The sequence below is a fragment of the Martes martes genome (genome assembly GCF_963455335.1).
Source record: "Martes martes genome assembly, chromosome: 1".
NCBI lineage: Eukaryota > Metazoa > Chordata > Mammalia > Carnivora > Mustelidae > Martes > Martes martes.
This window is the reverse complement of record NC_137888.1, coordinates 22,509,001-22,525,828: the sequence shown is the minus strand read 5'-3', so window position 1 is coordinate 22,525,828 and position 16,828 is coordinate 22,509,001. Positions and strand designations below refer to the sequence as shown.

General features: G+C 37.7%; 1 protein-coding gene across 3 annotated transcripts in view; it reads left to right on the top strand.

Annotated features, from left to right (window-relative positions):
- Window positions 1-341: 341 nt before the first annotated feature.
- The window catches only part of NCAM2 (neural cell adhesion molecule 2), a gene marked incomplete at both ends in the record, with an annotated part of 517,101 nt that continues 500,614 nt past the window's right edge, over window positions 342-16,828 (top strand). For all 3 annotated transcript variants that reach the window (XM_080813028.1, XM_080813026.1, XM_080813027.1), the window contains one exon: window positions 342-396. In XM_080813028.1, coding sequence (XP_080669154.1) covers window positions 342-396 — 55 coding nt within the window. The remainder of the gene's footprint in view (window positions 397-16,828) is intronic.

Genomic DNA, 16,828 nt, shown 5'->3' with positions numbered 1-16,828 from the left:
GGAGGGATACACCTCGGCCGCGCCTCCCCTCCCCGCGCCCCCGCCCCCGCCTCCCTCCCCGCCCGGCTCTGCTGCCGCCGCGGCGGCCGCTGCTGCTGTTGCTGCTGCTGCCGCTGCCGCCGCCGCCGCCGCCGCCGCCGCCGCCGCTGCTGCCTGGATATAGTGCGGCAAGGAGCGGAGCTTGCAGTCACTTTGCGAGGAGGAGCGCGCGGGCTGCGGGCGGCTGGGGCACCCCGGGAGCGGCGGCGGCTCTAGCTGAGGCGGCCGCGGCAGCGGAAGGTTCTTTCTCCAGGGCTGGACTTAATAACTTTGGAACTGTCCTCCAGTGTCACGTCCTGAACATGAGCCTCCTCCTCTCCTTCTACCTGCTCGGGTTGCTTGTCAGTAGCGGGCAAGGTAGGAGTGCGGTGCTTGATTGCATTTACTTTCCCTCCCCCTTCCACCGACCGAGAGGGGCAGAGGGAGGCACAGGAAGAATTAAATGAACGAACTAAAGTTATAGTTACGGTCGTTGTTAGGATTATTTTCACTGTTTATTTTAGCTGCCGCTAAAAATTGTATCTGTTCTGTGGAGACCCTTAAATTAGAGAAAACACAGGATTGGAGATTGGCATCGGTGAGCAGGAGATCGAGGCAAACTGCTGCTTTTTTCTGGGATCTTGGCTTGCTCTGATTTTCATGATCAAAAATTGGATGGGTATGTTGGTGTGTATTAACAGTTAAATATATGAGGCTGAGGAGGGAAAGGGAACGACGATGTTTTACAGAAGCAGCGAAAACTATCAGCATTAAACTCGTTTGTGACATCTCTCTCGTGTGCAAGAAATTGAATTCTTAGAGACTCTTTTTTTTGCTCTTTCCCAAGACCCCAATCCCTGACTAGGAAGTGAACGATGATGGTTTATTTCTATTGAAACTAAGAGAGGGGCCATGGATGTTGTGTGTAAGACGGCAAATGGATAAAACTAGGCATGTGTTGCAGTCATTCATTTTCAGCACCCCCCACCCTTGTTAATCCATCAAGGTTGAAAATTTTTATAGCGTCAGATTGTGATTACACCTGTAAGGGATGTTTTAGCTTGTGGAGAGCTGGTGAGATTTTTATCTCTTGAGGGGGGAAAAAAATGAATAGCTTACTAGAATAACCTGAGAGAATTTGTGGAAGCTACCTCTATTTATCTCTATAGAGGTAGATCTGAATGTATCTTGCTTTGTTCGGGTAGTTCACGTTCACATAAAATATATTTATGATAAATGGAAACATTTCAACTGTCCAGACAAGTTTGGACATTTAATTGGGAACACAAAATGCTAAAACATGCATTGGTGGAAGTCTTTAAAGAAAAAGAAAATAGCTGCAATTTTGTGATGTGTAATAATTGCATAGAGTGTTATATTATTAGTATGGCATGAAATTTGTTTTTTGAGAAAACATAAATTACAAGACAAGTTAAAATATCTCCACTATATTCAATTCTAAGCATTTTCTAGCCTCTTCGGTGTTGCTCATTGGGTCCAGCAGGGGGTGGTAGAACTCCATTTTAAAATCAGAAAGGGTTGTTTCTGTTCTTCCACACTCACTGGGTCCTTCTATCATTCTTCAGCAGGGCTTGACATTTTGGATATGAAGCCTTCCTTTCTCTGCCCTCACCTCCCTAAAGCTTATAGTGTTAATGGCTGATGAAACATGATTGGATGCAGATTTTATGCTCAGAAATCAGAATGCAAATACTGAATGTTGCTGTAGTTTATAAAGTGTCTTGGTAGGATGCTGCTCATTTCCCCTTGATAATATAGAGTATGCAAAATTTCAGTCATAGCAAAATTGCAGATATATCCATCTGAAGCTGATATTAGCCCAGTTAATTAAATCACTATTATAGCAAAGATCAACATATACTTTATGCTCTACAGATATGCTGCTTTCATTTTTGCAGAGCTGCTGATTGTGTTTAACAGTTCATTTATAACATAGACAGGTTTTAGTGAATCCTAAGAAGCAGTTCCTGAAAATTGCAGTTAAAATACCACTGCAATTAACTGAGTGTAGCTAGTGTGGAGTAAGTTGGGGACATAATAGAAAGTAAGTTTATGCAGACTTATGATTACATTAGGACTGGTTTGGAGAAGAAATATGTCTCAGTGGTGGAGTCTGTGAATTTACATTTATAGACACTAAGTGTGTTGGAATTTGGGGGACAAAAGAGAAATCTAGGAATATTTAAATATTATATGCAGGCACAATTTAATTTAGGTCTGTATATGTGACATACCTGAAATTTGTGATTCCCCTAATTTATAATTCGGAAAGCAGGGTGATTGTAAAGAAGGGCTCTAAAACTAAAGCATGCCTGAAAGGGAGCCTATATTCACTGTCATGAAACAGGGAAGGAGGGGAACATCTTTTGGAAGATCTCTATCTAGTGCTATTTAAAAATGCATGGCACTCATAGAGGCATAGAAGCACATCAGAGAGACCTAGCTTTTGTGAAACTGAACATGTAGTACTTCTGTGCCATGTCTCCTAATGAAGTCAGAGATGCTGGGAAACGGCAATCCTGATCTTGGAGTCCGATTCTCCTGTGCCAGTGTTTTGTCCTCCAATTAAGGATGCAGAAGCAAGTATCAGACACACCACTGGAGCAGTTTTTGAAAAAAAAAGGGATCTAGTGTAACTCATGATTTTGTTTATTCTTTTATAAATGGGGCCATGGAAAAGCCTCCAGTTCATGATCCCTGGGCTTACCTTAGAAATACTAAAATCCCAGCTTGCTGATTTATGTTTCCAACAATATACTTGCAGGGGATTTTATGAAGCATGATTGAAGCTATTGCTTTGGAAAGTGGTGTGCAGTTAGACTGGGGAAAGGCAACGATGATGTATTCCCTTTTAAGTAGTCAAAACGTTTTGAACTGCAGCAGTTGAGCAGCAGAAAATGACAGAAGTGAAAAACTGAGCAACTTAAGTGGATGCCAATACCATAATTAGCTAACAAGGTCTAATAGTTCTACCTTTCAACACAACATTATTGTTCTACTGTAGTGAAAGCCTTTTTTATTACAGCAGGAATATGCCTTTAAAAGTCTCTCTTTTCCACTGCAAGATTAATATCTAATGCAGTAAGGTTGGGATTTAATTGTCAAGTCTGAATTTAATTGTCAACTGAAAGGAGATTTTATAACTCTTAACTTCTGCTATTATTTTTCTTTGTATTCAAAACTTGGTCACAGGCTTGGTCATCATAAATCTCAAGTAATAAACTGAGTCTGTGATTCACAGTGCATTTGCTGTTTGGATCTATGTAAACCCAATTCCCAAACTGTAATACGCATGTGCTGCTTTCCTGAAGCTTTATCACTTTCTAAAATTATTGTCCTCTCCTTTTTAAAAATTACTCAAGTGTGATTAATAAACATCTATTAGTGGATGCTTATTCATCTAGTATGATGAATACTTCTGTGTCAAACATAAATAGGATTTTTGTATGACACTGTAAGGTAAGAACAGAGCTCTTCATCTCTTTTGCAATCCAGTTCAACCATACAGTTAGAATACTTACCTAAGCCAAAATCATGGGGAAGGGGAGGTGAATTGCCCAGTTAATTAGTTGAACTGAAGGCTCTCTGCTTACATTTTCTCTTTCTGGTGAAGTGTTAGTAAGTCATCGTTCATTAGAGACCTGTACCTTCTAAAAATAAAGCGTGGGGGTGTGTATGTGTGGGTGTGTGGGTGACTGCTAGTTTTGCTTCTACAGGAAGTGTGGGTGTGTGGGTGACTCCTAGTGTGTGGGTGACCGCGAGTTTCATTTCTATAGGAGGGTCTCCACGAACCTGTCTTCAGTGTAGGCTGTTCACAGACAGCCTCTCTCGTGTCCGTTTTAATCTACTCTGCTCTAATTCTTTGATATCAGCCTCTTTTGGAACATTTCTATTGAATCAACTCCATATGCATTTGCACTTAGAGAAGAGAGGCTGTGTGAATTAATACCGTTATTGTCAATGAGCAACCCAGAGGATTTCCTTTCCTGCTTTATGTCAAAGGAGTTAAACAGTGCATTTGGCCACTTTAGTTTCTAATGCTGAATTGGAGCCCAGGAGAAGAGCAAGAAGGGAAGGTGGTGGGCCCCCAGGGGGTCCAGGGAGTCTTTTCAATGACACAGTGGGCTAATGTTCTTCCAGAGGTAATGTCCCATTAGAGAAGCAATTAATGGAAGAAAATAACCTCATTCAGTACAAAAAGAAAGTCAAACTTCATATCATTTAGTAAATAAAATGGCTTTCTTTCATACATAGAGCTAGTTTGTAATGGGACTGAGAAATGAGCTATAGAAATTGAGGCTGGTAACCAAGCCTAACAGTGTCATTTGTTTTTGTCTATTTCCTTGGGAGGCAGGAATGTGAATGGAAACAAGGTTGCCAATCAGAAGGCCCCAAGGAACTAGTCCCTTGCTCTCTCTGGCTTTTGACATTTGGGAAATGATTTTAATTTATCTGTTTTCAGGGTCACTCTCATAGCAGTGAACTTTCGAAAGCGTGAAGAAAGGGCTTGATAAGTGGTAGCGCGCGTTTGAATTGCTTTTGTTTTTGTTTGTTTTTGTTTTGGTCCAGAATTACATGAGTCCTCTGGGTGTTGGTGTATGCAAAATTAATTTACTAATTTTAATATGCTGATAAAGGGGTATCATTGTTTTTCAAATTTTATTAACCTAGATTCTAAATTCCCTATGCCCTTAATACTCTCCCAATTATGCTGAAGATGGACCTATTTAAAATATTATAAAATAGCTCTAATTTTCCAAAGCGTATGCTATGAGAACACTTTGCGATACCCCCAGTGCTTGTATGCTTTCATTACATGTAATCTTCCTGAACGTCATAGAGCCAAGGTATCTTTAATTGTTCAGCAAAAAAAGTGCTTCTCTATGGCATTATTTAAAATATTTGAATAACTTTTAACTATTTACAAAGTTAGAGTTATAATAGTGCTGCTTTCAAATGGCTATCAACGTACTTCCTGGTGTCACATATTCGCTTGGGCCACTAGCAGTTCATCCACCATTACAAGGCATTTCAGAAAGCTTTGATCTAATGCAACAGACTTGCCTGAGTTTAAATGGTTAAGAGGTAGGATAAGGAATTTTAAGAGTATTTACAAGCGTAAGAATCAATAGATGAGAGTTTTAAGGATTTCAGGTCAGTCGGTCAGAATTTTCTTGGCTCCATTTTGTTATTAAAAATAGCATGAAAGGGGAGAGAACATTGGATTTGAAATCAGAAGATTTAGACCATTAAGTCTCTTGACTTTGAAAAAGTAACAAATTCTCAGAGCCATCATGTGCTTATTTGGAAATCTGACATGATTATCTCTGATAGTTGCTATACTGCCATGAGAGCAATTGTGATAATAGATATGTGTAGGGCTCCTATAAAATGTCAGCCCTACTATGCCAGACATTATTATGCCAGAGGTATCTTATAAATACAGACAAATCTGCTGTGGTTTAAAAACATTCCATGTATTCAATTTTTAAAGTCATCACAAACTTCTCTATGAATAAAAACAAATATCGAGGGGGGCAGAGATAATTTAATTCATTGATAATGGTGGCTCATTCATCATTTACTCATTTATCAAACATTTATTGAATGCCTATAGTGCCTCAGACATCTTATTCAGCAGCATTCCTAGGAATGGTTATATAGATTGTGCAATGAACAACTCCAGGGGGCGCCACTCATGGTTGTGGTGATAGAATACATATTTATTTTCACAATTTTCCAGCAGATGGCAGTAAAGAGTCTTGAGGAATGGGTTTCTTATGGTATCACAGATCCCTTTTATGGGCCAGCACCAGGTTGATGAGAGTCTGGAGAGGCTTAGGGTGGGCACACAATTAGGATAAGTGATTTACTAAAGATCCGAATAGTAGCGAGAGCTCTGGTCTCTAAACTCTTAATTCAGTTCTCTGAACACCAAACTTTTGCAGCGGTTTAAAAATATTAACATTTCTTCAGCTCAAAATAATAGTAATATTTACATTTTGTGCCATTTTGTCAGGTAATCAGTTAACAAATACTTGTTCAGGACTTACAATGAGTATAATGCCACCATTTTGTAACCCCATAGACCACTGGCTCAAAGTGCGTTCACTTCCTTGTAAGGAACGATCAGCAAGAATCCAAGGGACTATTAACTATTTTATGGTTGAAGAAATTGAAGTGCAGAAGAATTACCTGATTTGCCTATATCAGTTATAGTTAGGAGTTATCTGGATTTAAGATTAGATTTTCTCATTTCTAGTTCAATGCCTATTTTTTAATGTATTTAATGTTTTGTTTGAAAATTTGCAGGTGTGTGGAAGGGGTAGCGCATAGAATCCAATGCTGATAGTTGAGAAGGCAAAAAACATAAAAGCCGATTAAGCATACGCGATGTCAATAAACTGGTCAACAAAACGTTGCAAAAATGAGAAAAGATATATAATTAATTAAAAATTAAGGGGTATAAAGAAGCCCTTAAGAATTCGACACCTAGAAAGAGCTAAAATTTGTTGAATGTTTGCTAACTGCCAGGGTCTATTGTAAGCACATTACATTGGTTTAAGTAGCTTAATATGTACAGCAGCCCTCTAGTTATTATCATCTTACTATTCCCCTTTTACACTTGAGGGCTGTGAGGCACAGAAAATTTAAATAACTATCTAAGGTTGCATAGCCAGGAAAGAAACATGTGAACTCAGGACATGTACAAAAGACTTGCCCTTTTAACCAGGACACTACCTTGCCATTCACTGAAGCAGAATGGGATTCAACATGGAAGAGGGAGAAGATAAGACAAAGAGTTAACAGCAGGTGAGCATATTGTGAGAAAGGATGCCCTAAGTGTTCAGAGGACCGAAATAATCCAATTCATTAAGAGTTCGGAAAGGTGAGTTGTTGGGCTTGATTATGGAAATATTGATAGGACTTAGAGGAATGAAGCCCTTGAGTCAGGCTAGGTGTAGATCGTCAGGAGCCGTTGTTTCAGCAGGAAAAGAATATGCTTAACATTTTGTTCTGTTTTGAAGTCTCCTGGCCAGGCATGGGGCCTACCAGAGGGAAATGCAAAAAGGAGTTGAGGGTTCATGTCTTATGTTTCTTTGAAAAAATTAATGAATCTTAATAAGGCATTCGATTTGGGAGATTGGGAGGCAAGCGGTACCTGAAATTTTAAGGCTTTTCATGGAAAGAATGGTTATCTTAATAGAAATAGGGAAATAGATACATAAGACCACTTATTTTAGGTGAGAAGGGTTTGTGTTTTTGTTTTGCTTGTTTGTAATTTTCTACATTGATAACGATGAGTTTCAGGTACATACGGAGTCTAAATGGAAATGTCATCAGTAACTTTGGAAAGGCCAACTGTTGATCTTTGCATTTCAGAATTTTTCTCCACTTTTATTTAACTTTGTTCTCTTGTTTTCCCATTGCTGTTTGCGCTAAATTATTTGGTAGGTGTGTGTCTGGAATTTTGAGTAAAATTTCAAAAGCATTTACGTCAAATTCGTTTATTACGTATTCTTCATTCATTTTCACTGCTTATGCGTAGCTTTTGTTCCCTTTCTTTTTATTCTGGGGAAACAAAAGAAAACATGAAAAAATAAGAAAATAAAAAAGAAATGAAAATAGCTAAACTAAAATAAAAACAAAAAAAGTTTGATGTGAAATATATAGACGTGGACATTCTTTCTGTTTGTCTTCAAGGGAACTAATATTTCTGAGGGCCTCCGGTGTGCCAGGTGGGCATTTTCACTCATTGTCTCACTTAGTCCTGATAAAAATCACCTTTGATAGATGATGTCTTGAGATGGAAGGTGTCGGATCGGCCTTGTGCTATTATGTATGTTCTGTGGCTGCCACCCAAAGTTGCAACTAATGTGCATCCTATGTATCGAAGATACAATTCTCTTTCTTAGTGTGTTTCTTTGATGCAGGATTGGTTAATAGGGGGCTGATGCAGGAACTGTGTTGTCCCATATACCACTTCTTCAGCCCATTCATTTTTGAAGTGATCAAAAGCAAGCTTTCTCACTATTAAAGAGAAAGCTTTAGCTTTCTATGAAGATGTTAATAAAAAATATGAAAAATCAACCCAAGTGCTTTCCTTTACTGCGAGTATTTGTCTAGCAGTTTAAGAACCATCTTGATTTCCAGTATAGTACATATCTGGGAATACTGAGAATGCTGCTAAGAAAACTGGAAATCACTTTCTCCTTTGTTAAAATGATATATTTGTTTTTATTTTTTTAAGGGCTACACCCCGGATCATGGTTTTCATTTTAAAGTGAATGCCCTTCAGGCCTTGTATCTCGGAAGAAGATGCAAACACTAGATACAAGCATCAGTAGAGATTTAACTGTGCTAGTATTTTCATTAAGATTGTTATGGTAGTTGTTAGTGCTTGGTTACACATTTCTGTAGGTTTGGAATGTTCTGACCTCTAATCCTGTCTTTTCCCATAAGCCATGATATTTTTTACTGCGTAATTTTGCAGACACCAGTGTTTTCCGGGGATGCAAATATGGTGTTAGCATAGAAATGCATGCCACCACTTGTAAAATAAACCGATGTAATAAAGCTAAGACTTACAGTAGAGTACATCCTAATTTAAGAAAATAAGCACACATATACTTTGTTTTAAGTATTAATGAGTGTTGTGGACAGTTTTTCTAAAATTGTAGCTTGTCCATTCTCAACCAGCCGTTTAATAACTACGGTACTACTTTTTTCTGATTACTTTTATATTTATTGCCCTCCTTAATTTATCTCTGATTATTATCATCTACCAATGACAGATATTGAATATACTGTCTGAGCAGAGCAGTTGCATCTTTATGTTATAGTAATAGCTTTCTGTCATCAGTGAGAGAAATGTGAAACACAGATTATATAAAAATTAAAATATAACATCAAGTATATGCCATAATCTTTGTCAAAGTACTGATCAGTATTGACCTATTTTATTTAAATTTTCTGTATTTACTTATGTAAACCATTTATAATTCTCTAATGTTTCTGATGCAAGCTGAAATTATGTACATTTTCAATCCTGTTCATTTTTTTAAATGCACTTTATCACAGAATCACTGGTTTCATCCTATCTATTGCGTAGATTATATACTAATATTTTAAACGAGGTTAAACTTTGGAATTATCAAAGGCTTACATTGTAGAATTTAATGATTTCAAATGTGTATATTACATATTAAGACGTACTAGGTAACAACAACTTTGATGGTCAACTTAAATTTACCTACTTAAAGTACCACAATTACCCTGAAATGTAGGTAGTATTCCTGATTTAGAAAAGAGGAAAATGAACCTCTAAGAGGTCAAATTACTTGTCCAAGAAGAAAGACTTGAAAAATGGTTGGCTTAGGACTTGATACAAATATCTTATTCTAGATGCAGCATTTTTCCTATAACAATGTCTGTGCTTTTACAGAAATATATTTTACTCCTATTAATGGAGCAGTTTTCAGAAATAACTTAGTGGTACAGTAGATATTGTATGTTACTCTCCTCTTCAAAGTTACTTTTGGACTGTATTTACAGGATACATGCTGTTCATTTTAGAGGACTCCCTTTCACTTGACTTATTTGGGAGTTCCTGACTTAGAACTGTTAAGACTTCTACCTTTCATTCACTTGCAGGATCCTGTTTTCGTAGGCTCATTCTTGTGACTATGTACACCAAACACTTTTGCACCATTTTTGAAATTCCCAGATTTGGGCCCTGTGTCAACACAGCTCATGTATTTTACCGTTTTCCAAACTTTCTTTGCTTGGACAATTCCTATTGTTTTTCTTCAAAACTCAGCTTAGCCATTTCGTCACTGAAGACACCTTTCTTACTCCCAACAAATATACAGTAATCCCTGTAAGTGAAAAGTAAAAAAAAACAAACAAACATATGTATGTATACACACACACACACACACACACACACAGAGTAATCCCTGGCCAGTGTGCAAGACATGGAACACCCAGTCATGGATGGTCATATACCCTAATTCTGCACGTCGGACTTCACTGTGACTGTATGTGACCTTCTGTGTGAACTCCCTGAGAGCAAGAACACCCTTCCTTGCTGGCTTGCCATTAAATACAATGTGCTTGGTTAGGGAGTTCACTGTAAATTCTTATGTGTATTCCTGAAACATAGTAGATGTTTAGTAAATATGTGCTAAATGAATATTTAAATATTACCCGGCAGGAGTAAAACAAACTAACTATTTAAAAATATATTTAGTTTTGACTGTTGAGAATATGTGATCTGTTGGTTTGGGTATTTGTTTTAAAATTTTTGTTTATATCACTACTGCATGTCTTAGACCTTCAATAAATATTTGAGTATCTATAAAATAATCCAGTCAGAAGGAAAGAAAAGATGACCTGTCTTACCTCCTGAACTAAAAATAAATTAGGGAATAAAGCAGACTTTTAAATCTTGGTTCAAGATTTCTTATTTTGAAGCCTTATCTGGGACATAGGAGACCATTACATTGTTGAGGTTTCAGAGTCTTCACTACATAGAAATAAATTAGGAAGATATAATATGTTGATAATGGTATAATTAAACAGATTAGATATTGTCAATAGTAAATGTCTGATTTGTCAATAGAGCAAGTATTTAAAGTCCTCAAAAATCAAGATAATCCCTGGGGTTAATTAAAAGTTGATTATTCAGTCAATGATTATTGGAAGCCAATTCTAAACTGTATGTATGGGAAGACAAGCAAGATAAGAGGATTTTGTCTTATTTTTTCATAAGCACTTGGATTTTGTTTCTTTTCAAAAAAAATGAAATTCAGTTTAACCTAAAAACATGCTCTCTTGTCGGGTAGCCGTGTTTTGTCATGATTTTATGATACTTTCTATGTCAGACTTCAGTGGTAAGAGTGCTTAAGTTAATTGGACAGAATACATTTTCAGGTACTCCTGAATGTCTTTATCACATATTTATTTGTCTCCCTTCCATTAGCCTACTAATGTTGCCAGTATTTTGTATGCCACTTCTAACTTGAAACACAGTTTGCAATTAGAGATATGACCACTGCTTCTGATTCATCCATGTTTTGCTTTCATTTCCCTCCTCAAATTTCACATAATTTATAAACGCTTTAATTGGTTATCCACGTGAGTCATTTTATTTCATAGTCCCCTCATAAGCCCCGTGCTAATGCATTTTACCTCTGTGGGCATTGCGCGTGGTCTGCAGTTTAGCAACAAAACTCAGCACAGGTTATTAAAGGATATTATGCCATTCTCTGTGCTTTACTAAAAACTTACGCAGCCATATCCAAAGTGGATAGGAAGTATTCAATTCTAGTATTCTCATGATATTTAAATAATACTTCGTACAGAATACTTAGTACAGAACCTGAATAATTATGAAGTGCCCTAAGTTGCTAATGTATTTTCTCTTTCAAGTCCTTGTTCTGTTTCTATTGTATGAAACATTTTATTAAAAATACCCTCCATCCTACCCTGTGCATTAATAGATTATTTGGTGAAAGATGACTTCTTCAAGGAGAATGTCACTCCTTCTTGCTAGGAAAATCAAAGGATTGACATCATTGGGGCACCTGGGTGGCTCAGTGGGTTAAGGCTCTGCCTTCGGCTCAGGTCGTGATCTCAGGGTCCTGGGATGGAGCCCCGCATCGGGCTCTCTGCTCAGCAGGGAGCCTGCTTCCCCCTCTCTCTCTGCCTGCCTCTTTGCCTACTTGTGATCTCTCTCTGTCAAATAAATAAATACAATTTAAAAAAAATTAAAAAAAAAAAAGGATTGACATTGACTATGTGGGTAAGGGGACTTACTTGTTAGTTACCTTTCCCTTCTCTCTTCCTGTCTGGCTGCCTCTCAGAGGACATCTCATGTAGACGTCTCCACATCTCAGGTGATGTACCTAAACGTGGATGTGTGATAGGAGAAGGGAGGTTGTCCTAAGAAGTATAAATTGTCTTTGACGAATAGCAACTCCAGAACACATTCTGACTCCTGAGCAGAAAGGCATACAGAGAGCTAAGAATGAGAAAGGAGAGTAAATACTGTTAGTAAAGATCAATCCCTGTTTTATTTCAAGGGTAATTCATCAGCTAAACAGTAATGAGGGAAGGGGTGGTGGGGTCAGACTTTGAAGAGCTGGGATAAAGTGTGACATGCCTGCAGGGGAGAAGGAGATGCCCAACAAAACAGAGAAGGACTTGCAGACATCCTTGTGTCCTCAATAAACACTGTCTGTTTGTAAATATTGAATGAATTGATTGAATGAAGGAAGCATCGGAGATAAACAAAGCCAGACACTAGTTACAGTGGTTAAGGACAGATTTTAATCTGTAATATACCATATTGGAAAGGAAGTTTATTAATGTATTCAATAAGGTAAAGAGCCTAGTGTGGCCTGAACTTAACTTTGCTTTGTATAGAGGTGACCCGGTATTCTAAAGGCACAATGAGGGAATAGGGAGGAAGGTGCATGGGGGCTCAGTGGAGCCCGGGAAGTGAAAAATTACAAAAAGCAGGAAGGGGTGGTTTGGTCTGTTTGAAACCCACCTGGGTATGTTAATTGATGGTTATTAGCAAAGTTAGGCTCCTACCCTCCCACAGAGGTTGGGAGATAAGAGTCCCATCTTGAGGTATGGACTAAAACAAAAAGGAAGGTCTTTTTGCAGCCTTGAGTTTTCTCAGGCACTCTAAGTCATCCCAAGGATGCCCCCTTGAACTGTTAAAAGTAATGTTAGTGCTTCATTCAAATCTTTATAGGTTAGGTTTGAGACCTAGTTGAGAAGAGAGCTCAGCGGAGCCTGGTTACAGTTTGGCAAAGGGGAGAATGTTAGAAAAAAAAAAATCTGTTAGTCACCCTGCCAAGTACTGGGTTACCTCATTTTTATATTGACTACATATATAGGATTTCTGAAAATTATTTTACAGATGAGGGAACTGAATTTCATAAAATTTAAGTGGCATCTAATAAGTCAAGGACTTGACATTCAAATTTAGTTAATATTTGGTTCTAAAACTTGACTCATTTCTGTGACTGAAACATGGTACCTTTGAAGCAGCTAGGGAAAGCTGAAGGGAAAAAAGAAGTACTAGGAGTAGCTTTAGTTTCAGTTTTTACCACTCTTTCTGGCTATTTCTTTTGAATGGCTAAACTCTAGGTGAGTGACTACCAATTAGCAAATGAGTAAATCTTTTAGGGACCTTAAACATTAATGAGCACAGAGAACCAACAGGATTTAGAAATACAGGGTTCATGGTGGTTTTAGGGTGGGGCAGTTTGATTGTTCAGGTTAGTGTAATTCTCTAAGGACTATATAAGATTAATATTTAAATATAAGCTATATTTTTAAATGGCTTCTCTTATTGTAAAAACTGGAGTCATGAATAATTCAGTAAGTCATCTGTTTGTGGTTGACTTACTGAATACTTTCATAATAAAATTACATCAGTTCAGGATGTTTTTCGGGTCAAAGAAGAAAAGGATATATTTAGACGGACTTAAAAATAAAAATCTGTGATAGCATGTAAGAAATCATCTGGAGGCAGGTTGGGACTGCATGTTTCTCTTTAGTTTGGGGTATTTATCCTCATCCAGGAGACTTTCCTCAGTTCTCATTGGCTAGAATTGTGTCATAGGAACTCCCCAAAACTAATGGCTGGTGAAGAGAATACCATCACCATGATTTCCCCTGATGAATCAGCTCCTTTCTGTTGCTGAGGAGAAGGTCAACCTCCCTTGAAGTATCTGATCGTTCCATCAAGCTCAGTGTTCCTTTACTGAAGAACGAGGGAGAGGAAATAGGGTGCAGTGGGTGGTCCAGTGTGACTGCCCCAGAAGAGTTGAGGGGCCCTTTTTGACAAAGAATGTAAACTGTGTCACAAGTCAGTATTTATTAAGCACTCACAGTGTGCCATTTCAGTGTACTTTGGATGTGTGATCTGATATAATTCTTCAGACTTGCTTGTGAGGATGATTCTGTTTTAGAGAAGGGGATGGGAACAGATTTTGAAGTGTTTGAATGACCTGTCAATCTCACAAAGCTGCCCAGTGGCGACGTTGGGATTGGGACCCTGGCTGGCTGGCGAGAGTCCTCGTTCCCTGCCAGGTCCCTGTAAAAGGAAACTGCTAACACTGGGCATAGTTTTACTGTTGTTAAGTTGAAGAATGGTAGGTAAGGATACTAACTTCCTTTGTGAACAGGGTGTGTCTTGGGAAATCCCGAGAAAGCTGTTACACTTGATCTTACTTAATATCGGTGTTTACACATCTTTTACCATCTATCTTTTTCTTTTTAAATTGTACAGATAATGAAATCAAGAGAAAGTGTGATAAAACAGTTTGCCCAAGGTCACATAGCTAGGAAGGAGCCAAGTGGGATTTGAATAAAGGCATACTTTGAATCTGAGGGCTCAAGTACTTTCCACTATACAGTGTTTAAGGACTGTATATATGTATGGCAGCGCTGGGGTAGTAGATTTGGGATAAAACAAATTACATAAACCTCACTGGTCTTCCAGAATCTTATGATATAAAAGAAGCTAATTTTTTAAAGGAAATCTATTTCATTTTCATTGTTTCCCCCCCACCCCCAAACCCGACAGGTGGATAATGTTCCCAAATTTAAGGGAGCCAAGGAAAAGTATTCATTGGATTCTGGAAGAGATGGATAAAAAATAGAAATAGAGGCGAGGATCTCCTTTAGAAAGAGAAGTGGAAACTGAAAACAAAGAATATTGGTTTGATATTGACTGATGAGACCGGCTAACTATGAGTAGAAATGAGTAGACTCAATAATCAGGGTGTTAATCTACTATATGCCCAGACCAAGATATGAACCACACCAGTTCCTGACCTCTAGATGGTTTCTTCCTGAGACTACACAGTGAATTAAAAGGCAGGATAGAGATTAAGATGCTTAGGGTATAAAACCCTGTGTGTGCTCTGCAATTACTTTTTCTTAGAAAGCCGTTCTGCTTCTTCCCACCCCTCACCCCCATGCCACATACTCTCACCAACGCTGTTTTTTATGAATGACCAAATATATAAAATTTTATATATATATATATATATATATATATATATAGTGTGTGTGTGTGTGTGTTGGAGTGTGTGTGTGTGTGTGTGTATACCTACGTATACATACATATATAAAAACTTAGGAAAATCATTTCATCATTCCATGCTGAGTCAAAACACTTGCTACATTTATTCCATTATTTTCATTAGGGCTGAAATTCATGAATATTTTAAGTGATTTGTTCTTTGCTGCTTTTTGCCTCTAAGAAGGAAATGTACTCCACAATAAAACATTGGACTTATTATTCACACTTAGTGTAACTGAAGACTAATTAGCTAGTGTTTAATTTCTCAAGACTACAAAACAATATCTGTTGTCTCTCTGTTACACAAAATGAACAGCTAAACAGCTCTCCCACCTTATTTTTTTTAAACAAACTCTCAGCACACAAACATTCATAATTTATGATGTTTTCCATCAAAACATATCCCTGAATATAGATAAAATCAGCATTTGGAGCATGGATGCTTTGGTTCCAGCTCAGGGACTGTGATTGAAATGCATGCACATGCTTGAAAAATTCTTCATTTTCATTTTCCCCAATTTCTAACTGAAGACATGAAGGCTGCTAAGTCTCTAGCAGTGTTATGCTCTCTTTTACATTGCATTGTACAACTGAGTTACAACATTTGTTTCAAAGCTGCTGAACAAATTGTTTAACGTATTTGTAATATCACAATGAGGACTGGATCGTAAAATGTAGATACACATTCTCTTGTGTCTGCGTTTGATTGCCATGTCCCTTTTGAGGATTACTAAGTAGATAATCTGCTTCTATTTCTGATGACAGAGAACAAATTCATTTGTGTAAAGAGCTTTTGTGAGATATGTTGCTGATGTTTTTCATATAAAGAATTTCTGTATTTGCAGGTATTCAAGACAACCGAGTTTACTTATTTGCAGCCAAGTAATAGTGTTCAAATTAAATGGTTTCTATTAACTTTATCATTGACTGGTTTATGGTTTTATGGAAATAAAAAGTATTTTGAGAGGAGCTTTCCTTTTTCAACAAATGGCATTGAATGGTCCCATTTTAAAAGATGTCTTTGATATTCTTTTAGTCCTTATGGTTTGGTGACAGCAGTCAAAATTGCTTCTAAAGTGTTCAGAATTCACATCGCGTGGCTGGTTGTTGAAACGTTCTGCCTGAATGGTTGGGCACTAAATGAATTCATGCCGGCACATGGTAGTTCCAGTCATTGAGGCCAATGGCTGCTTAGTGCTGGGGCAAAACTCTTTCCCATGCACAAGTTGGTAGTGGTTTCCTACGAATAAATTTGGATCCTGTGGCCCAAATGATGTCTTCAAGAAATAACTCAACATCTGTGTTTTATTTCCAGCTCTGTTCCACAGTCAGTGAAGCCCAGATCTCTACTTAGAGCTAAATATCTTTACATTCCCTTTCGCGTCAAAGCAAAAGTTTTGTTAATTTTACTTGCAAACATTTTTACTTTGATTTGTGGGCATGCAAATGCTTTGAGCCCTCAAAATAGCCTTTCGTGTCGGAGGCTGTGTGGTGAAAAGCACAGAGTCTCAACTCTGGCAGATTTGAATTCAAAGCCCACTCACCCACTTGTTTAATAAGAGATCACACACCAGTGATTCATTTCTCTATACCTTCATATTCTCATCTGGAAAATGGGGGTAATAATAGCACTACTTACATAGTAAATGTTCAATTAATATTAGCTATCATTATTAATAT